The sequence below is a fragment of the Colossoma macropomum genome, unplaced genomic scaffold, assembly GCF_904425465.1.
Source record: "Colossoma macropomum unplaced genomic scaffold, Colossoma_macropomum, whole genome shotgun sequence".
Taxonomy (NCBI): Eukaryota; Metazoa; Chordata; class Actinopteri; order Characiformes; family Serrasalmidae; genus Colossoma; species Colossoma macropomum.
Window position 1 is genome coordinate 3,441,075 of NW_023494801.1, and position 23,863 is coordinate 3,464,937.

Consider the following 23,863-nt stretch of genomic DNA (forward strand, 5'->3'; position numbering starts at 1 on the left):
GGTTTCTGTCTTCATCTGTTTTTCTTTCTTTTGTCTGTCATTCAGTAACACTCTCCTCTATTTCTCTCTCTCTCTCTCTCTCTCTTTCTTTCTTTCTTCTTTCTCTCTTTCTGTCTAATCTCTCTTAAATTCTTTCTTTTACATCTCTGGTTTCATTTCTCTCTTACTCTCTCCTTTCATTCCCTCTCACTCCCTCTCTTCTTTCTCTTTCTCTCTGTCTCATTTCTCCTAAATTGTTTCTCTCCTTTACATGTCTTCATTTTTCTCTCTTTCTCCATCTCTTTCTCTTCTATCTTTTCTATTTGCCTCTCTCTCTTTTTCTCTCTTCCCCTCTCTCTCTCTCTCTCTCTCTCTCTCTCTCTCTCTCTCTCTCTCTCTTCCCCCTTTCTCTCTAGCTGTCTATCAACTCTCTCTCTCTCTCTCTCCTCTCTCTCTCTCTCTCTTTCAGCCCTCTTCTCTCTTTCTTCCCCTTTCTCTCTCTCTTCTATCTTTTCTATTTGTCTCTCTCTCTTTTTCTCTCTTCCCCTTTCTCTCTCTCTCTCTCTCTCTCTCTTCCCCCTTTCTCTCTAGCTGTCTATCAACTCTCTCTCCCTCTCTCTCTCTCTCTCTCTCTCTCTCTCTCTCTCTTTCAGCCCTCTTCTCTCTTTCTTCCCCTTTCTCTCTCTCTCTTTCTTCCCTGTTCTCTCTCTCTCTCTCTGTGTTTCTCTCTGTTTCTCTCTCTCTCTCTCTCTCTCTCTCGCTCCCTCTCTCTGTTCTGAGTCAGTGACGGATGGTTTCTCACTCTGTCGGCTGAAGAAGGGATCATGCTAAAGCAGAATGATGCTTGTGTTCTCTGTGTTTCAGGTTTATGTTCAGCTGGGTGTAAATATTGTGGCAGTTTCTCTGGCTGATTCTGATTGGCTCTCGTGTGCAGGAACATGCTGGAGCACTGGCTGGTTTGCTGTGATGTGAAGGCAGTTAGCCAATAAGAAGTGAGGGATTAGTTCTATTTCAGTGGCTGGAGCCGGTGCTGTTTATTTATAGCCTATTAAGTCATCTGGACCAGAGCTACCTGCACCTAGTGACGCTGCTGTCCCTCAACCCAAGAAAAATGGACTGTTAGCTGTTGTGTACGTGAACTCAGTAGAGTTTAAAGGTCTGCGCAGGTATAAAACTGAAACCTGGACCCGACCTGAACCCAGTTTGCTGCTGTACATGCAAATTCCACTGACTGTTATTCATCAATGTGGTGCATCTGTACAGTCAAACTCACATCTGGTAGGAATGTGTGTAAATTTGAGCGTAACATCCTGAAAAACGGGGCGTGGCTAGAACTTTTAGAATTGGGTGGCCAAATTGGACCCAGAGGTTTTACTGGGGTGGCGTGGTGCTTGGAAAAAAATCAATACAGTAGCGCTACTATAATAAAATTACATACAAAAGTGATGTTTCCATCATTTCCACATGAATAAAATACTATAGCAGCACAATTATTGCCAAAAGTAAACTGAAAGGCAAAACTGTTACTATATTTTATTCATTGTGTATTTGAATCAAGCAAATTAACACATCAATTTCTTCAGTGGACAACATTAAGAAAAATAAAATGCACAGGCCATGAAAGTTGTTCCTTATGGCCAGCGGTCAGCAACCCAAATGTTAAGAAGAGCCATTTTGTCCCTTTACCAAAAATTAATCCACCTTGGGAGCCACAACATTTTATGTCCATTATGTCTCAGTATGTGCTGATGTACTAATATAGACTAAAAAAAATATGACATAAATAAAAACACAGACTTACTTTGCTCTGCTTTAAGCTTTAGCTCAGCTATAGCAGCTTTTCTCACATCTCCGGCAGGAAACTCTTCAGAAAAAGTAGAATAGTTTCTTGTAAAACGTCTCTCTCGTTCGTTTTTTACGAGGCTGAAGTCGCTTCTCATTCACCAGCTTCTTGTTTGAATTTTCCGTTCCACCTTAAATGAATGTCACTGTTGCATCACTTAAGGTGGAACGGGAGAATTCAAACAAGAAACTGGCGAATGGGAAGCGACTTCAGCTTCACGACTTTTCAGTGTTTGTCAGTTTCTCACTGCAGATTAAACGTTTCACGAAACCAGCTGGAGTGATTAAGAGTTCTTACACTCTGTTCTAAATGTTCATTTTTCTTGTAACTAAATATGGTCATGCCAATAAAGCTTATTGAACTGAACTGAACTGATTACAAACGCAAATAATCAATTTGTCTCCAAATTATCGATGTTCATCTTAAATCTCTCTCTCTTTGCCGTTTTGTTAGCTACTATCTAGGCGAGACTGTTGTCTGCGTTGCTATGGTGACCAGCAGTCTGTGCTGATCTTCAGGGTTAAAGGGCGAATTAGCAGTTCTACATTAACTCCAGAGTTTAAGACCATTTATTGTTAAACTGTGTTGAACGATCAGCAGAGCTTTATTTTACTGTAAAGGAGGATTATTTTATTTTTACTACAAATCTAATTCAGCTGTGGAGCCACAACAGGGCAGTAAAAGAGCCGCATGTTGCTGACCCCTGCTCTAGGCTGCTCTGGTTACAGGTTATCAGGTTAAAAATTCTGATCTGTTGATTAGAAAGCTAGCCAGACTGCACTTTATGGCCAGAATGGTGGCCATACTACATGCTGGGATGGCAGTGGCCACCTCTGGCCACCCCTTGGCTACGCTTCTGCTAAAAAAATGCTTGCTTTGCAGTTAAATAACCAAAACTATTATCAGTATCATTTATAATACCAGTAATATAAATAACAGTATTCATGTAAAATAAGTCATACTAATCATTTGCATTATTGTTACAATTTTCCTGTAAGGGAGCTTTAAGAGGCGGATGTCTGGTTCCTGTCACCACCACTGTGAACAATTCTGACTAAGTTCATTCAAGTTTCTGACTCAGGGCATCAGAGTTTGTGCATAATTCAATCGCGAGTGGTTTAATGCGAAACGGTTCATTGTAGAGAAACTTCTGTACGACGTACAAGAAACTTTCTCAGATGTCTTTACAGTGGTGGTGATAGGAACCAGGGGTCGCCATGACTACAACACAGATATAGCCATTTAATTTACTATCCAGAACCACCAGTGAACCTACACAAGTCTTCTGAGCTTTATATGGCATGATGATGATGATAAATAGTAGAAATGTAAAAAAAAGAATAATAATAAAGTTTTCTTTGGGGACTATTTTGCTTCAAAGCACTCTTCATGTACCCCTCCACCGAGAATGGACTTCAAAAACGTTCTAAAATCTTCTCCAATGGGCCTCACTTCTTCTTAAAACCCACTTACACAGTTTTCACGAAGATTCTGACGTTCACCAGTGTTTTCTTATTTGGGATTTGTTCTTAGGTAAGAACAGAATCTACACACACTCAGGAGCACAAAGGTGAGAACGGTTCTGCGCTGTAAGAGCTCATTATAAATCTGACGTAGACTTTTTCTTAGGACCTTTCTCAGGAACACACTTAAGAACAAACTTAAGATGTTGGTGAATGAGGCCCAAGGGCAGCTTATTCATAACCATCTCATGTGAAGGAGCTTTTAGAGGCTTTAAACTCTTCAGACGTCTGGTTCCTATCACCACCACTGTGAAGAGCCCTTGAATATCAGAATACTAGTTTTGTATTAGCAGAAAATCATAGCCGTTTCCTACACCTGCTGTTTATAGCGTTGTGCTCTGTGCAGGTTCTCTGATTTCAGTAATAGTAGCTGGCAGTGGTGAGCGTAGCATTCATGCACGGTTGTTTCCTGTTTGTCAGCTTACGCTTTACCTTGAGGGCGTCTAAGGCGATGCCGATCGAAATTATTCATACACATCATGACTGGCACTGTATTTTGAGTCAGTGGTTTTGCATAGCGCGCTTCACTTCACTGATATGCACCACATTAACGCTGCTCAGATGTAACTCGGCAGATACGGCGCACTGTGGAGTTCACATAGCAGTCACTCACTGCTGCCCAGACTCAGAGCTGGAGCTTTAATTGTGATCCGGCTCGTGGAGGCGATGGGTGGCCCGTGGCGTGGCATGAGGGAGCCTTCAGTAAAAGCTTATTGAGAAAGTGAATAACAGCCGAGCGCCCGAGGCCAAACCGCATCAACACCGTCTCACTCTCCTCGGCGAGATGGAGGGATGTGCTTAACGAGCACTGAGACGGTGCCCAAAGGTGGACGATCATGAGACAGCGGATGTCATCAAAGCTGACCCGCACATCACTTCAGATGACTCAGATTACAGCCATTAGTCGCAGTGGTCAGAGAAGCATGCTGTAGTTTAATATGAATGACTTCCCACTCGTAGCTCTGTGGAGGAATTGTGTGGAAATGCGGGTTGTAAACTTTCAGCGTTGTGTTTCTAAGCAGGAGAGGAGATATTTCATCATGATTTGAATTTGCTGAGTCTTGTTTTGTGAGAAAAAACCTCTTTTACGGTCCTGTTTGCCCTCCTTTTGTCATTTTTTTGACAAAATATAAGAAGCGCAGACTCAAAACCTGTCAATACAGAATGTAAATGTAATGCAAATGTACTTGAAACTGCTAACTTTCTCATCTTCGGGGGCCACTGAGAGTCTGACCTTCTCCTTCTCCAGTCTCCTTACCACGCTTGCTGTAGCACTGTGAATAAGCTGAACATTAGTGCTAACCTACCCCTGTAGGCTGTGCCCCAGGTTGTCCTGCAGCCTTGCACTGTGCATTTTATTCCAATAGTGATCTGGATGAAGACTAATGTTGATTCTGCCTATACCAAGTGTCCCCTCTCTCCATTCACTGTGACCATTGACCTCAGACAATGTGCAAGGTGATCTCAAGCTTCTTGCATTGCATATATTTCAATGTATGCATGATATGCCGTATTCCCGTTATGCAGAGTTCATATAATTGCTTATTACATGCTTATAACATGGGAAAGTGGTTACCCTGTTCACACCCTGTATTTGATGCAGTAAGCCAAATGACCACTGTGTGCATGTTGATATATGGAAGAAGTCAATAAATGTGCATAGTAGTCTTTACAAGTTTTAATGTGTCTATAAAACATGAGAATCATGATCTGAATTCTAATCCGAAAAATCACGATTCGGGTTTAATGTAGAATAATCCAGCCAGGCCTGCAGACTGACGTCCAGACCACAGTGGACAGCCTCTGCGGAGTGAACCCTGCTCTATAAGTCAGCTCTCTGGCAAGCGCGCTCAATTGAGCTGAACAAACTGTAGCTTGAACCGCAGCAACGTTTTTCTGTTTGTCATTTTCTGAGGGGCCGTTTGAAGGCTTGGCGGGTAAAGTTCAGCGCACATCGCAGGTGCTTTCCGTGCAGCCCCCCCCAGAGGGCCGTGCGAAGTCTGAGGTGGGGAGAGCAGCGGCCCACGCGAACAGATTACGTCCCCGCCTCAATCCAACCATCCAGCAGCGCCTGGTAGACGCACAAGCATGGGCAGTTCTGCATTCTCCGTCTTCATTATCGCAGCAGACCGTCTGAATCAATCTCTGCCTCACCTACATTCGCCTCCTGTCAGTCATCATAATCTCCATTAATCTCCACCGGCTCGCACTGGGCATGCTCACGGCGCACCGAGTCGAGTTCACACGCAGGCTTGGGAAAGCGTACCTGGCTAACCACACTGACTCACTGAGTGAAGTCAGTGTGTCCTCCTGGAAGTGGAGCCCCGGGTTCTCATTCAGAGGCATGGGAAAATATATCTAACAAAGGCAGAGTGGAGTCAGCATATTGTTCTGTAGGGCCTGAAACAGATCTCGCCTCATTCGCTAATGCTTATTGTGCATCTTCTGGTATATTTATGGGGGGCGGGGCTTGCTTAGCATGCACACTAGCAAATGAGTCAAAATTGAAAAGCTGGAAAACATAAGACACCATAGAAATAGTCGCACGTAAAGGTTTCAACACCGCTGGTCAAATGTTTCTTTTACAGGGAAGACACACTTAAATATGACATTTTAATACAAATTTTAGCAAATGTTCCATTTATTTGCTGAGGTTAACATATTAACACACTGTTAAGGGTTCTTTAGTAAAGAAAATGGTTCTATATAGAACCATGAATGCTCAAAGAACCCTTTGCATGACTAAAGGCTTCTTTACATCGTGAAAATGTTCTTCAGATTGATGGAGAATGTGTTATATATGGTTCTATATAGTACCACAAAAGGGTTATTCTGTTGTTACAGGCCTGACATTGTAACAATAAAGGAACCATTTTTGGTGCTATATAGAACCATTTTCAGAAAGGCTCTATATGGAAACATTTACAGCACATTCTCCATCAATCTAAAAAAAAACATTTAACGATGCAAATAACACTTTAATCATGTAAAGTGTTCTTTAAGTGTTTATGGTTCTATAGAACCATTTTCTTTACTATTTTCTACCACTATTTTTAAGAGTGTACAAAAACATAGAATAGAAAATGACTTTGGCACAGGCTACATTTTATGTTATCTTGAGTTCAGCAAATAAACAGTAATTGTGCATTATAATGTGTAGTTATTACTACTAATGTGTACTTATTTTCAATCAAACCATTTTTTAAAATGTATATGACTGTATTATAATGAATCAGTGGGGAACCCTCAGGGCCTTCTATGCCTGCTAAAAAAGTACATTTGTTTTTTTTTTTGCCAATTTTATGTGTAACAGAATTGTCACGCTTGTTGTATAAAATCATAAAATCCTAAAAATTGTCTGGAGGTTCTAGATACACCCCTGGCTGTGAATACGAGTCGTAGTCTAAGCAGTGTTCTGGTTAGTCGTTAGGAATGGAAAGCAGCGGCGGCTGTACTGAAAGAGTTACTGTAAAACTGATACATACAACCTCAGTGTGTTTTACCAGCTTCAAATGTCCATGTTGAATCTAGAACTAAGAAACGTTCATGAGCGCCACTTTTAGGTTAGTACTAACATGCTGTTAAAAGCATAAGTAAACATTCATATTTGTTTCTTGTATTTTGACCTATGTAGCACCAAAAAGGGTTCTTCTGTTGTGTGTCTTGACAAGCTTTTTCAAAAAAGGTTCTATATAGAATCACCTACAGCATGTTCCACATCAATCTGAAAATCGCTTTCACAATGCAAAGAACCCTTTAATCATGCAAAGGGTTCTTTGAGTGTTCATGAACCCTTGAAGAACCATCACTTTTAAGTGTGTACTAAAGAGTGTAATTAGAGCAGAATGAAGTATTATTGTGTCTTATTTATGATATGATAGTTGTATTGTGGACAAAGCAGCTTGTCTTTTTTATATATATATATATATATATATATATATATATATATATATATATATATCTCATCAAAATAATGCAGACTTGTCATATAACTAATGCACCAATGCACTTTAAAGTGAGTTGTATTCTAACTGCATGTATTTTCTCCATATCATGCAGCCCTAAAGACTAACATTGCCATGTTGCAGTGTTCTCCCATCTTGATCTCTCCCTTTGTTTTCCGTTTGCAGACACGGCGCAGGAGCTGGACTCGGAGCTGGAGCCGCCCGTCCGGATGGAGGAGGAGAGGGAGGTGGAGCTTCAGGTGGAGGAGGAGGAGCAGCCGGAGGTGATGAAGCAGCCGGAGCAGCCGCCGTCCTGCTTCAGTGAGCCGAACACGCAGGGCATCATCAAAGGCAGCGACCTGTTCGGCTACGTGGGCATCGAGGCCGTGCTGGACCAGATGAGGCGCAAGACCATGAAGGCTGGCTTTGAGTTCAACATCATGGTGGTCGGTGAGTTTGAGTTTCACCTGGGCTTGAGCTGAGAGCGTTTACGTTCAGAAGATTGACATGAGCAAAAACGCAGGCTAATGGTAATCTGAGCGTGACAGCGACTTCGTAAAGAGGCATTTAAGTTATGTAATTGCATGAATGGTCACATTATGTGGGTCTGATATTGCCAGTACATGATTAGTTGAGTCATCGTTTGCTACTCCAGAAAAACATGATGAAACAAACCAAAACAGCTTTCATCTGTTGGGAAATGAACTTGCGGAACATGCTGAGTGGGTTCAGCATCATGGTGTACGCTTCAGCTCGTTGCTAATGCAGGCTTTGGAACACTATATGGATTATCAAAGGATCATAATCACAGTAAGCATAGTCATAGCATAAGGTGTATGTTACACCGATCAGGCATAGCATTATGACCACCTCCTTGTTTCTACGCTCATTGTCCATTTTATCAGCTCCACTTACTATATAGGTGCACTTTGTAGTTCTACAGTTACAGACTGTAGTCCATCTGTTTCTCTGCATACTTTGTTAGCCCCCTTTTACCCTGTTCTTCAGGGGTCATGCCCCCTATGGGACCCTCACAGAGCAGGTACTATTTGGGTGGTGGATCATTCTCAGCACTGCAGTAACACTGACGTGGTGGTGGTGGTGTGTTAGTGTGTGTTGTGCTGGTCTGAGTGGATCAGACACAGCAGCGCTGCTGGAGTTTTTAAACACTGTGTCCACTCACTGTCCACTCTATTAGACACTCCTAACTTGTCAGTCCACCTTGTAGATATCAGAGACGATAGCTCATCTGCTGCTGCACAGTTTGTGTTGGTCATCCTCTAGTCCTTCATCAGTGGTCACAGGACGCTGTTGGCTGGATGTTTTTGGTTGGTGGACTATTCTCAGTCCAGCAGTGACACTGAGGTGTTTAAAAACCTCAGCAGCACTGCTGTGTCTGATCCACTCAGACCAGCACAACACACACTAACACACCACCACCACATCAGTGTTACTGCTGAGAATGATCCACCACCCAAATAGTACCTGCTCTGTGAGGGTCCATGGGGGTCCTAACCACTGAAGAACAGGGTAAAAGGGGGCTAACAAAGTCTGCAGAGAAACAGATGGACTACAGTCTGTAACTGTAGAACTACAAAGTGCACCTATATAGTAAGTGGAGCTGATAAAATGGACAATGAGCGTAGAAACAAGGAGGTGGTCAGAATGTTATGCCTGATCGGTGTATGTTATTGTTGTAGTAGTATTAGAACAATGAATGACTTGCACATGCCTTTACACGATTTGTTGAGTCATTGTTTGCTACTGCCAAAGAAGTGACTGATGAAACAAACTAAAACAACTCCAGTCTGGTGTTTTACTTCAGCTTTGGTCCCACAAAGCAGTGGTAAAGCAACTTAGGTCAAAGAAAACTCAGGCACCTAATACTGGTGCACACTGCCAACAAACTAGACAGAAAATCAGTACAGTTATGATTCTTCAATGCGTCACAAAATATCAGGTGTCACCCCAAATCGATTTTCAAATCAGTCATTATGGTACAACTCAGAAAGACACTGCAGTCATGGCTGTAAGGAATTATGAGAACACCAGAACTCCAATAATCTCTAATTATGAAGTTCAGTGTGGCGACGTGTTGGCCGAGTGTAGCTTAACGAAAGTGCCCAATCAGTGACACCATTGGTTCACAACTGACGTCAGAGTAGCTGTTTGGCCTAGGCTTGGCCCAGGCTTGGTCACTGCACTTGAGTACTGCAGGCTGCCCCTTCAGATGAGTGAATGAGCTAATGCTAACACTAGAGCTAACTGATGCAGCTGTACCTTGTACACAAAGATCTTTGTCCTCAGTAAATGATGCGTCATGTTAGTTTTTTGATGTAACATTTACAGAGTAATATCTTTATTGTTTTTTGGTTCTAGCTAACACTAGCTAGAGTAGTTGACTTAGCTGACCGCTGCAGCTCCTCTACTTTGGCGCTCACATCTTGACAGTGTGTCCTTGGCAACAAGCTCATGTTAAGAAGGAGTTCCACCAATTTTTTTTTGTCAAAATTTCTGAATAATGCAGTCCTTGAGATGTAAACAGAATCATTCAGAACCAGGGGTCGCCATGACTACAACACAAATATAGACATTTTATTTACTATCCAGAACCACCAGTGAACCTACACGAGTCTTCTGAGCTTTATATGGAATGTTGGTGATGGGAAAATAGTCATAAATCTGAAAAAATAAGTTTTCTGTGGGGACTGTCTATCCACTTATACTGTTTTGTGTCTGTGCTGTTATCCGGTGTCGACCAGAGGAGGATGGGTTCCCCTTTTGAGTCTGGTTCCTCTCAAGGTTTCTTCCTCCTGTTGAGGGAGTTTTTCCTTGCCACTGTCGCCAAGGCTTGCTCACTGGGGGCGTGGACCCGGATTCTCTGTAATTCTCTGACCCGGATTCATTTTACGCTGAAACTTTGTCACAAAGCTATCTTAAAACAATGTGTCAGACATCAGGCCATGAATTCATAACCATTTCATATGTATATGTGACTACATGAGAATCATGTGTATCATGCAGTATCTCTTTCACGTGTTTATTTATCACTGGCTATAAAGAAATAAAGGGGAATTCCACTCAACAATTCATGCATTTCTTGGTGTGAAACGCTCTGTTCTAGAGAAACTGAGTCAGACCTGTTCACAGGGGTGGTGATAGGAACCAGACGTCCACCTCTAAAAACTCCCTCACAGAAAGTTAATTCATGTAATGCTTATGAATTCACTGCCTGAGACACTTTTATGAAAGTTTTGACCTAATATGATTTTTAATTCAGTCTTGAATAGTAATATAATAGCTTTATTTGTGTTGTGGACATTTGGTTCCACTGTAAAGAGTCGGCAACTTTCTCTCCAGCATTTCACGTCAAACCACACCTTGTTTACAACTTAAGTATTGAATTATGCAGAAATGTTGAAAGTTCAGTGAAAAAGGTTGTGCTTAGACGCTAGTTAAGTAAGCGTTAGCTCAGTTTTGGAGGTTTGGTGCTGCTAAACGAAGCGAATTTGGGTTTCGAAGATCACCAAAGTTGAACTTGATGTGTAGCGAAATTAATTCACTGCAAAATTCTGGCTCATCTGCATAAATTCCATTGAACTGAATGTAATTTCGCTCACTACATTTTCCTCACAAATGCCAGTGTGACTAGGCCTCAGCGTACATGTAGGCTAATGCAAGTCGTGTGCATGTAATGACTGCCAATAATATGTTCACACAGTACAAGGAACCACTCAACCCCATGTGTGTGAGTGAATCACCATGAGTTCACAGCTCTAGCTGAGGCCCTGCTGAGTGTGAACAGTCCGGTGAGGATTCGGGGCGGGGGTGTGGATCCTTCGGCGAGTCGGCAGAGAAAATTAGCCACGCAGGACCACACAGGCCTGCGGAGGTGTGGCGTGTGAGAAAGAGAGCTGCGTATTATTCTGCTTTTAATCGGTGAAAAGGCCAGGCAAACACGCTGCGAGCTGCTTGCGGTTAGAGTGCTAGCAGGAAGGCTGAGGCTCATGACAGAGGAAACACAGGGGCAGGTGTACAGGAAACAGTGGAACCGAACGAAGTCTGAAGCTCAGCTGTTTTTCAGACACTAACATTAGCGGTTATTAGACCTGACGGCCTTATTATTTAGCAGCGAAGCGCCTGTTGTCGTTTTAGCTTAGCTGGAAATGTGCCCTCTTTGTCTGCCAGATGCTCCGGCAAGCTGGTGATTTTAGATACTCTTGTAATTAGAGTTCCTTCTTTGCAGAGATGCACTGATATGAAAGTTGGGGGCTGATGTCGATATTAAATGCATTTTTCATGTGCATACAGTACTGTGCAAAGGTCCGAGACCACCCTTTATTCATTTAATTTCCAGTGAAAATGGCAATTAAATGCAACTGATTCACTTTTCAGCATCCAGGAAACTAAAAGGGAGCATATTGAAGAGACAATGATAGTCGTGTGTAAAAGTCTGATTAAATACCATGTTTTGTTGATTTTCTAAGTGTTAGTAAGTTAATACGTCCTCTAAAGAGAACACAGTTCTGCACATATTAATGCACAGTTACTGCTTACTTGCTGAATTTAACATATTGGGTATTAAATGAGGCCTATTATTTGTTAAACCTGGCTAATAAATAGAAATTGTGCACTAAAATTAGCTGAAAAAAGCCATGTGCTTCCTGTAGAGGATGTGTTAACTTAATTTCACTCAATCGACAAAACATGGAATCTGACCAGGGGTGCCCAAACTTTTGCATTCGGCCGTACACAAAAGCCTCAAAAACTAAACAAAATATCGAATGTTGCGACATTTGGCATGTCCACCCTTTGACTTCCATTCTTTTCAGGAGTGTTGCTTTCAGATTTTTAATGAAATCTGCAGGGATATTTTTTGCAAAGTTCAGTCTTAGAAGTTGGATTTTCACAGTATTGGATATTGTGGTGCTGATGCAGATTCATAAACAATCTTAAAAAATTGAAAACTTGGACTGCATCTGCCTGAATTAGCAACAGAGTTATAGAGGGTAATATATACTCTGCTGTCAGAAGAAAACCTCATATCTCAATTTTTGTCATTTTTCAGTTTTTGACATATTTTGAAAATACCTGTTACCCTTTACATTGTCTGTAAATTTCATGAAGAGTGAACCAAAGGAAACGACCCAAACTGACTTGGAAAAAAGTCTGCTTCCATTGACTTACATTAAAAGTAAAGTAGGTTTTTTCCTTTTCCTGTAAAGTTACCATTTTGGAGATATGAGTTTTTCTTCCGACAACAGCGATATGCAGCAATATAATGTAGATATTTTAGCGCGGTAACCCAGCATCGCATAAACGCTCTGTATAATAAATGCAGTAACAAATATCAGTTTGAAACATCAGCCAAATCTAAACATCTGTCCGATGCTTCAGACTGTAAGCAATTATCTGCTGATATGGATATGGATCCAGTATCATGATGCTTTAGTACTCATCAGTAGGGCTGCCACTGTTTATGTTAGCAATTGAGTAACAATTATTTGGACGATTAATCGAGTATTTAGAGTTGTTGTGAAAGATTAAACTCTAAAAATAGACTTTCTGAGAAATAAATCATGCATAGCCTTTTAAAGATTTCAAAACACTTTACTGGAACATGATTTTTTGAAGATTGTCTGAAAATAAATAAATGAAAACACTATGATTAATCGATAAATCGTGACAGCTGTTGTCCTGTTTCATATAAAATCACTGGAACACAGCTTGAATAAAAAAGAGGAGCTGCTATTTCTTGGCCAAGTTTTTTCTCTCAGTCCACCTGCTGGGCCTGTGCTCTCAGCGTCCAGTCAGCCCAGCTCTTAAGGCATTTTACTGGACTCCTGCCCGATTCAAACTGACCACCCTATTCAGGCTGGGCCAATCAAAGCTCAGGACCCTCCAGGGCTTCCAGAGAGAGCGGAGGGAGGCATGCAGGAAAGAGGCGGCGGGGTGGTGAGTGTGGGCCGTACCTAATTAAATGGCGCGGGGTATTGTTGTGCTGTCTGTGGCCTGCGAGGCGAGGCCAGCCTGCAGCCCTGTGGGGCTCAGTGGGCCTCCCTGACCGGGGATTTATGATTGGCTCGGCATTACACATTCAAGGCCACCTCGCTCTCTGCTGAGCTTTTTCTCTCTTTCTCTCTCTATCTCTTTTTTCATTCCCTGTTTTTTAAGGTTATGCTTGTGCTTTTCATTCAGCTGCTCCTCCACTGTGACTTTTTTTCTGTGCCAAATCCCTCAAAAGGGTACAGACCCCTTTAGCGTCAGCAAAATGACTAGAATACAACACTGCACCCGTTCAAATAATATATATATTTTTATATATACTGAAAAAAATCCACATAATTCACAAAAATGAAATAGGGGTTGCCTATTACTGTAAGAGAGTAATAAAATGTAAAATATGCAATAATCATCATTCAAACTATCAACTAATCATTACTGACCCACTGAAAAGGTCAGTTTTAATTGATTAATCAAGAGTCCTATATTGATTAATTGATTGATTGATTAATTAATTGATTAATTAGTCCTATATTGCGCTTTATATGCAGAAGTAATAAAATACTCAAATCTGCTGTGCTGTTTTTCCACACCTCCAAAGTTCAGTCTTAGAAGCTGGTTGATCATTTTCTGAAGTAATCAAACACATTCAGTGGTGTTGAGGTCTGGACTCTGGGGTGGTCAGTCCATCGTTCAGCTTCTTTGTTTGATGTGTCCGTCTCCTTTTCTCAGTGAGGTTCTTCTTGACAGCTACACATCCTTTCAGACCCACAGCGCTGAGTCGTCTTCTCACAGTGGAAGGATGGACAGAAACACCTGTGGATGTTTTCAGATCTGAAGCAGCTTGATTTTCTCCTCTCTCTCAGAGATGAAAGCTTTAAGTGCTGTTTATCTGATGGGGGCAGTTTTGGTGTCGACCAGCTCTTCCAGGTGGTTGTTAGGAGCCACATTTTCCCTGTAGCTTTTAAGCATTTTTTGAAACTCCATCAAATACCATCACAATGTTAGTGTGTGTTGTGCTGGTACAAGTGGATCAGACACAGCGGTGCTGCTGGAGTTTTTAAACACTGTGTCCACTCACTGTCCACTCTATTAGACACTCCTACCTTATCAGTCCACCTTGTAGATGTAAAGTCAGAGATGATAGCTCATCTGCTGCTGCACAGTTTGTGTTGGTCATCCTCTAGTCCTTCATCAGTGGTCACAGGACGCTGCCCACAGGACACTGTTGGCTGGATATTTTTGGTTGGTGGTCTATTCTCAGTCCAGCAGTGACACTGAGGTGTTTAAAAACTCCAGCAGCACTGCTGTGTCTGATCCACTCAGACCAGCACAACACACACTAAGACACCACCACCACGTCAGTGTTACTGCAGTGCTGAGAATGATCCACCACCCAAATAGTACCTGCTCTGTGAGGGTCCATGGGGGTCTTGACCACTGAAGAACAGGGTAAAAGGGGGCTAACAAAGTATCAGAGAAACAGATGGACTACAGTCTGTAACTGTAGAACTACAAAGTGCACCTATATAGTAAGTGGAGCTGATAAAATGGACAATGAGTGTAGAAACAAGGAGGTGGTCAGAATGTTATGGCTGATCTGTGTATATTAAACATGTGAAAGTGATGTACATGTACCTACAGCATCTGTTTGACCTTTTTTGGCACTGTGTCCCGCCTGCATTCCCTTCTCAGTGTGAAGTGCAGCTGATTAGATTGAAGGAGGTGGATGATTTAAGGCTATGTTGTATCAGACTGTGGTGCTGATGCGTTTAGCAGCTCGACTCCACTGCGTGGTCCTTCGAAAGCAGCTGTTTGCTGCTGAGGATTTTTCCTGCTGTGCTTTAGTGAAGTGTGATAGCTACAGCCTGGCTGCTTGTTGGCATGGTGGTGCTCTCCATGCCTGCTGTATTGGACAAACATCAAAGGTAATCGACTCTACCTCTGTCCCTCCCGCTCCCTCTTTCTCTCTAGACACAGGTGAGGCCTGTGACTCACTCTGCCTCTCATTAGAAACAGTGGTTAAGCGGTTAAACGGTGAGTCATGGCAGAGTGGTGGTTGGTTGTGTTTTGGCTCCATTCACTGGCCTCATTTATCAAATGCTAAAGGGAATGTCCACCAAATTAGCAAAATCCATGCGTAATTCAGTGTTTCAGATGTAAACTGAGTGGTTCAGAGTGGTTTGGTGTGAAGTGGTTCAGATGTCTTTACAGTGGTGGTGATAGGAACCAGGGGTCGCCATGACTACAACACAAATATAGACATTTTATTCACTATCCAAAACCACCAGTGAACCTACACGAGTCTTTTGATGTGTTTATATGTAATGTTAAAGGTAAAATAGTGGTAAACCTGGAAAAAGTTGTTCTGCTATTTACAATAAGAACGATTATATATGTAAAAATTATCTTTCAAAGTAAAAAATCAGCTCTGTGATGATGCTAATAATTCCTAGCTACCCTCTGGGAATATTAGTGGATAAAACATGCTTGAAGCTTGTAAAAGACACTCCAAATGTTTTATCTGAAGCTTGTAACAGATGTTAATATATATTTGAGTTCGTATGCATCAGTTTTACGTTCCTGGCATGGAGCTCCTGCCGCAGTTTTCCATTCCTAACAACTAACTGGAACCTTTTAGTCATAGTCAGTGCATGTCTAGAACTTCCAGAAGGTCTAGAGACATTTTTTGCCACGAAATTGGTCCCAACCACTATAAAACAGTTGGTTGATTCTATTTCCAAAAAAGTTGGGATACTGTGCAAAATGTAAATAAAAGCAAAATGCAATGATGTGCAAATCATTTAAACCCTATATTTCATTAAAAATAGCAAAAGTTTACACAGTGGTAAACATGCCCCCGTCCCAGCTTTTTTGGAATGTGTTGTTGGCATTAAATTCAAAATGGGCATATATTTAACCAAAACCAATAATATTTCTCAGCTTCAACATTTGATATGTTGTCTTTGTAGTATTTTGTAAAAGTATGGTTTACATGATTTGCATATCATTGCATTCTATTTTTATTTAGATTCTGCACAGCAGCCCAACTTTTTTGGAAATATGGTTGTACTTTCAGTTTCTAAAAATGCTGGTTGTTAATCAGGCCTTCAGTCCAGCTCCTGAAGCCCTAACCAATGGGAGAGCTCGCTTAGCTGGACCTGGATACCACAAAGGAAAAAATGTTTTAGATAATTTTCTGTTGGGTGTTTCAAGAGTTTGAGCTCAACCAAAACCTTACAATGGAATAAACGCATCACAGCAGCACTTGTAGAGCTTAAATACATCAGACATGAAGATTCTGTTCAGTGCAAGTTATCTTCTGACAACAGCGATATATATACATATATACATATATATATATATATTTATATATATATATATATATATATATATATATTTATATAAATATATTTATATATATATATATATTTATATAAATATATTTATATATATATATATATATATATATATATATATATATATATATATATATATGGTGTGAATTCATTTCCTGTTGGCAACACTGTGAAAAGGTGCGTAACCAAGGTGTGTAAAGGTTGCAGAGACACTGCTCGGTGCTTTCCATGCTGAATAATTTCTACTTCTAGTCTGTCCTGCTAGTCAAATAACACTAACTGAATAGACCCCATATGTCATAATAAATATGCACACACTCGAAGTCGTGCAGTAAAATAAACCCCTTTGTGAAGCATTTGGTGGCGGCTGCGTCGCATTTCAGAGCAAATGTTCTGATGAAGCGTCTGAATTAAGCCTTTCAGTGCGCCTCATAAATAGCGGTTAGCTTGTGATTCATTTGAAGTGGTCCATGCATTTGAAAGACTTGCAAATGCTGCAGTTCAGCGTGTTAAACTCTTTTTCAGTTGCCACTTAGCATTAATGAAATCACACAACAGCCCCCACTGGCTTTTGTGGCTGTTGTTAGCCACGTTAGCATGAGAAGCTTCCTTTCATAGCTCTCTGGTCCATTAGCATAGCGCAGTTAGCATAATGAAGTTAGCATCATGCGAATGAAATCATTCAGCAGTTCACTAGCAGCTAGCCCTCGTTTGTTGTTGGCCATGTTAAGGTGTGGTCCTGATCCACTCAGACCAGCACAACACACACTAACACACCACCACCACGTCAGTGTTACTGCAGTTTTGAGAATGATCCACCACCCAAATAGTACCTGCTCTGTGAGGGTCCACGGGGGTCCTGACCACTGAAGAACAGGGTGAAAGGGGGCTAACAAAGTATCAGAGAAACAGATGGACTACAGTCTGTAACTGTAGAACTACAAAGTGCACCTATATAGTAAGTGGAGCTGATAAAATGGACAATGAGTGCAGAAACAAGGAGGTGGTCAGAATGTTATGCCTGATCGGTGTAAGGTCCCATGTTTTTATTAGTGAGTAGCCAGGCTTCAGCCTAACATTGAACTGCAGTAAAGAACATACTGTTTTATATTGTTAAATTATGATTAATTATGAAACATAAAGATCATTTATGTTTGAATATTCAAGTTCTTGTTTTTGTGCAACAGCAAAACAAGTACACCCCTCCCTTCAATACTCTTTCAGAAGCTCTGCTCCCCAAATTCAAATGCATTGCTGCAAGTTTTCAAGGCCATAAAATCCTTCGCAAACATTGCATGGACAAATACCATGAAACAGTAAGTAATGTAACTAACTTTAGCTAGGTTAAACCGTTGCTACAATTGCTGCTGTGAAACTAACCAGTTGGGATTAGCTATCACAAACATTAGCAAATCAATACTGACCTATTGGTTCTGTGAAACAGCAAAAATAAGGTAATGTTTCCTGCCTGTCAAGCAGAAACAGAGCAGCCTCCTCATCCGTTTTCATGCCTTTCAACTCTCTGTGAGGCTTAAGTCAGTTTCTTTTTCGCCAGATTCTTGTTTGAATTCCACCTTAAATAGTGCAGCATTTACATTCTGGCACTAGCGCAACCATTGAAACAACTAGAGCCTACACATCCGGCGCAGCCACCCGGACAAAACAGTCCTCCTGCTTCACAGATGGGCTTTCAAATATGCGATAACAAAGGACCGACATACAATCACTTTTATAGTTCATGCTTCTTATTTTTATTTTCAGCCCCTGCCAAAGCCGCAGGTCAAGTGCATGAACTTGATCAGTGAAAGAGATAAGGCTAAAGTTGGCTTCCTGTCTGCCAGCTTGTTGGTCGAGTTTTCTCGTTCCACCTTAAATGGTGCCGCAGTTATACTCTGGCACCTGAGGTGGAACAGGAAAATATGAATAAGCCCTGTCAACTGTCTCTCCACCTGTCAGGATTGGATACCGACCCATAGCCGATAGATCCTTCCGTCTCTGGGTTCATTGTGTTCTGGCATGTATGCAAGCTTGTATGTTATCTTTAATTACAGAACATCTCCAAAACCCGCCTCCCTTCCCTCCGCCCAGGTGGTGGATTACAGGATTTACACTTAGGACAGTACACTAATTGAAATATGCAAATACATATTTCAATTTATCAACAAATGTACACATCTGTGGTTCTCAACTGAGCACCATATATATACGAGCAACTGGAAGTTCCAGGGAAATATCAAGCCCAGATAGAATCCCTGGCCGTCTAGAAATGGAGAGGATTCCATTGATTTGACCAGCAATTTTTTGCAGCTGTCAAAGCACAAAGCAACAGTTGTTTCTGCTGAGCTGAGAGATTAAGTGAGGATAATTCATTTAAAAGAAAAGCAGATGCTGAGTGTGAACATCATGGTCTGATAGGACCATGGGCCAGAAATTAAGGACCTTGGGACAGGACCAAAATGTGTTAAAAAGTTCCAAGCTCCCCCGAGGGACACAAAAGGAACACAAGTTGCAAATTGGATAAGATTCATATGAAATCGCCTTAATGGCGAGTTTAAGTTCTTATGCAGAACTGCAGAGAATTCAGAGCCTGTAAAAAGCTGTTTGTGTGCTGTCATTGTACTAAGGCTCAATCCCATTTCACCCCTCGCCCTCTGTTGTAGCCCTCTGTTTTATGCGTTTAGGCCTAGGGGTAGGGTGTCCCGATTCTTGTTTAGGTAGAGGGGTAGGGTGAAGTGTTGGGGCTACATGCTCCTCAAAACAGAGGTTTTTCAGAGACTCCAAACAGAGTGTAATGAGGGAAAAAAGAAGAACCAGCAAGATGGAGAACAAGAGACCAAAGAAACCCACAAATGTGAGAATTTTCTCTGTTAGAAAATTATGATAACCACTGTATTATCTTAGTTTAGTGTCGTTTCAATGTATTATGGTCGTTTTCTTCAAACAAGCATAAAAATTGCTTGTAGTATGCTGACGTCTCTGTAACTAGCTAGTTAAATTTCCCATTCCATCTTAAATAGTGCAGCAGTACGATTTAAGGTGGAACGGAAAAATTTGAACAAGAAGCTGGAGAATATCTGACTTCAGCTTCATATCACTGAAGAATTAGGGGTGGGTGATAATAAATAACTGCCCCCTCTTTGAAGATCATATGATGCCCCAAATGTAACTAAAGCCCAGCAGTGAGGAGCTGAACTTTACCCTCCTCTGCTGTCACTGCAGACTAGCAGGGTCGCCTACAGAGCAGCGCTGGTAGCTGTTAATGAAGTGATGCTCTTTTTATTTGAGGGTCCCATTTCAGAGGGAAGATTTCAACCACTACCACTACAACTCAGTTCCAAGGGGCAAGGTGACACTCGAAAACAAGGGGTAGGGGTAAAATGAGAAATGGGATTGGGCTTAAAGATATAGGAATTTAATATTAGCCCATATTAAGTACCAGTTGGGTCCTAATTTCACACTTCAAGCAATCACAGAAACAGACAATGCATTGTGTCCTCTTTGCTATTGACGGGAAACAGTATCATTCTTCTTCAAACTACTGAACTGTTTGTGCGACGCGTTCAGTGCTTGATGTTGCTGCTCCCCCGCAGAGCGACAGACCGTGGGGGTCGAGACGAGGGGTCGCGAGCGTTAAATGGCGTCTGAAGGGAGGCTTTGACAAGATTCAGGATGAGGAGGAACTGTGATAAAACAAAAGACACACACCCACGCACTCACACACATGCACGCACACAGGATGAGGGGAGTGTGTGTGGTGTGGGGGAGCGTATAGGGAACGCCGGGGGAAATGAGGAAAGCCTGCATGTTCTACAGGAAGACGGTTTGCCCTGTTCTTATTTTCCTGCCCTCTTATCCAAGACCTGCATACGCAGAGACCACAGTAGGCCTCTGTAGATTGCTCTCCACAGTAGAGGGCAGGACCCTTGTACAGCCTCAGGCCTCAAACCACCAAGTCTCCTCCGCTTTCTCACAATCCCCCACCCTCCTCTTTGAGTGCTGTGTGCCATGTGGAAGTTATTACCGCACTGCAGCGGCTAACTGATGCCGAAACGTCTGTGATGTATGAAATATAAGGGCAGATTTACTAACGTTGTTTTGGCTTTAAAGGGTCCATATCCTGTATTGTTTTTAACAAATAAAGCAGTTTGGTTTGGTATTTAAATAATTTTAAGCTCATAAAATGTGCTGTTCACTCCATGTATACAGACATATGTGCAAACTAAGCCACTGTTTTTGTGATGTCACAAAAAGTGATTGCTTTTGGCTCCCCTGGCCAAATGACACGTTGTGTTGATTTTCTAATTGAAAAAGTGCACATCTTCTACAGTTCTGCACATTTTAAAGCACAATGACTGTTTATTTGCTAAATTTACATTCAGGGGGAAAAAGCAAACAAAAAAAATGGTAAAATGAGGCTTGTGCAAAAGTTATGGCACCTTTATTTTATGCCTCTTTTTTTCTAATAAGTTAAACTCGGCGAATACATAGAAATGAAAATACATAGAAAAGTGCTGTATTTAAGTTTGTTCCCTGTAGAGAATGTCCATTCAACAAAATGGCCATTAGGCAATTTAAAGAGCTTTTAATCTATATAGTATCTTTCTTGATACTCAAGATCAGTTCAACAGAAGCAACATGCGCAATATTAACACCAGAAACGACAACAATAACTATATAATTGTCCCAATTGAAGATGGACGAAAATAGCATCAACGTAAATGAAAAGGAGACTGAAAATACTGAGAAAAGATGAAAGAGGAACATAGGACTGTTAGGATACCATGATGATGTTTCGGTTTGAAACCTCTTCCCCCTCGAGCTTAGTTTTAGGCACGTAATGGGTTTCTCTATAGATATTTGAGGTGCTGCTTTGTAAACTTTAAAGCAGGAGAAAAGGAATGCGCTCGTTCCTCTTTGAAAGTCCTTCATGTGTCACGGAAATCAGTCCGAGTTGTACGAACACACGGACCACCATGAATTTACGGCTTACCTTTCATGACCTTTTCATGCAGCATGAGTAAGTGACAGGCCGTCGCAACACGGCTGCTGTCAGAGAGTCTCTGTCAGCATGTGACTCAAACCGAATCAACTGCACTGTGTCTAGACTGTGTCCTCCTTCAGCGTATATTCCAACTTATGATTAAATTTATATTTAGGATATAAAATAATTTAGCCCATTCTCAAAAGTCACTTATGGAGAGCAGCCTGATTGGTTAAATTCAAACCACTGCAACCAATCATATAGAAGCAGGTAGCCCCCATAGGTGACTGAAAACAGTCTAATAAAACAAACACAGTTGTGTTGATTTATTGTATGTCACCTTAAAGGGCCCTTATCCTACATTTTTCTTGATTTTATTTCTTTCTCTGAGCTTCACTTGGTGTTTTTGTGGTTGTATGTAGCAAAACAGTCATAATTCACTTATTTGTGTCCATTTTCTGACCTCTCTTTAGAATTAGACAGGCTTAGACTCCCTTCGCATTAAACAGGCTGTTTTTGATACTGTATATTTAAAACTGAGATAGGTAAATAAGCTCTGTTCTGATTGGCTGTGCCACTTTTAAAAAGCAGTCAGTGCTGAAACCCTTCTTATAACTTTAGTGTGAATGTGTGGAGCTAGGTTGAACAGGTAGACATACATGAATACATTTGTAACAATGTCTATATATAGTTTCAACATAGTTTTTATGACATCACAAAAACAGTGAGTCTGAAATGGACTGTATGGACTGAGGAGTGAAAAGTGTGGGGAAACTCGGTTTTCCCCGATATGGGTCTCTATTTTCATGCAACAGAATAGTGTAATAAATTCACACCAATAATATGTTTATTTAATATAATCATTAGTGAAATCAAATCAAATAAATATATTAAATATTTAAAAATGTCTTGGCCTAGACCCTCCATGCACAGACATCGGGATTTGGCCCACTTCTTTGGGACGCTGCCAGAACAGGTACAGTGAGTGACTCAGTGCAGCGTCAGGCCGGCTGTTGTCAGCTTTTAAATCCTGTGCAATAGTGTCTAGGAAATATGCGAGTCATCCTCTTCTCTTCTCTTCTCTTCTCTTCGGATTTTCTCTCCTCTCTTCATTTCTCCTCTCATTTCCTCTCTCTTCCTCTCCTCTTTTCTCATCTCATCTCCTCTTTACTCTTCTCCTCTCCTCTGCTGTTCTCTCCTCGCATCTTCTCTCCTCTCCTCTCCTCTCCTCTTGTATCCTCTGCTGTCCACTTATATATACACTTCTCACTTCTCCTCTCATTTCCTCTCCTCTTTTATCTCTTCTCCTCTCTGCTTCCCTTACATCTTCTCTCCTCTCCTCTTCTGTCCTCTCTTCTTCTTTCCTTTCCTCTGCTCTCCTCTTTCCTCATCTCTTCTCCTCACCTCTCCTCTGCCTTTCTTCCCTCGCATCTTCTCTCCTCTCCTCGCTTCTCTTCTCATCTCTCCTGCTCTTGTATCCTCTGCTGTCCACTTATATTCTATCCTCATAACTCCTCTCCTCTCTCCTCTCCTCTCCTCTTGTATCCTCTGCTCTCCACTTATATTCTCTCCTCATAACTCCTCTGTTTTCCTCTCCTCTTGTATCCTCCCATTTCCTCTTCTCTCCTCTTCTCATAAATTTGATGTCAGCAGCCTCCCATGGTGTGAGTGAGTGGCGTAAATCCGTCAGGGCCTGCGCTGGGGTGGCCGATGATGGAGGGGGTCAGCTCGTCCCAGCTCCATCGTCTGTCTCTGCTGCTGACGGCCCCCCGGGGCGTGCAGGCTTCCGTACAATGGCAAACAGAGCGGCTGGAGCGTTCAGCGCGTCACCCAGGCCCTGCTTTAGCGCGGATCAGGAGCTGACTGGTGGCCCCTGGAGGCTTCAGAGCAGAGCAGGACGCTACAATCAGATTTTATTCTACAATTCATATTAGTGGAGATTCTTCAACTTTCAAAAGGTTCTTCATACATTTTCACTCATCATTTACAAAAATGGCTCTTTAAAAGAACCATCCAGTGAAAGGTTCTTTAGGGTCTGGAGCTGAATGGTGGCCTCTGCAGGCCACAGAGCAGAGCAGGACATTGCACTGATTGTTATGTAATAACATGCACTTTTTGCTTCCCTTTTCAGATCAGTTTAGCTTAACACTCTTAATGGTGGTAAAATTAACGTAACACTTGGGCTCTTGTGGCTTATTGCTTTGAGCAATATCACAGAAGCCTCAATGACC

At 41.7% G+C, this 23,863-nt stretch overlaps 1 protein-coding gene across 2 annotated transcripts in view; it reads left to right on the forward strand.

The window, feature by feature from the left end:
- Positions 1-23,863, forward strand: part of sept12 (septin 12) — a 133,898-nt gene that overhangs the window by 78,561 nt on the left and 31,474 nt on the right. For both annotated transcript variants that reach the window (XM_036589324.1, XM_036589323.1), the window contains exon 3: positions 7,476-7,739. In XM_036589324.1, the coding sequence (XP_036445217.1) occupies positions 7,476-7,739 (264 nt within the window). The remainder of the gene's footprint in view (positions 1-7,475; positions 7,740-23,863) is intronic.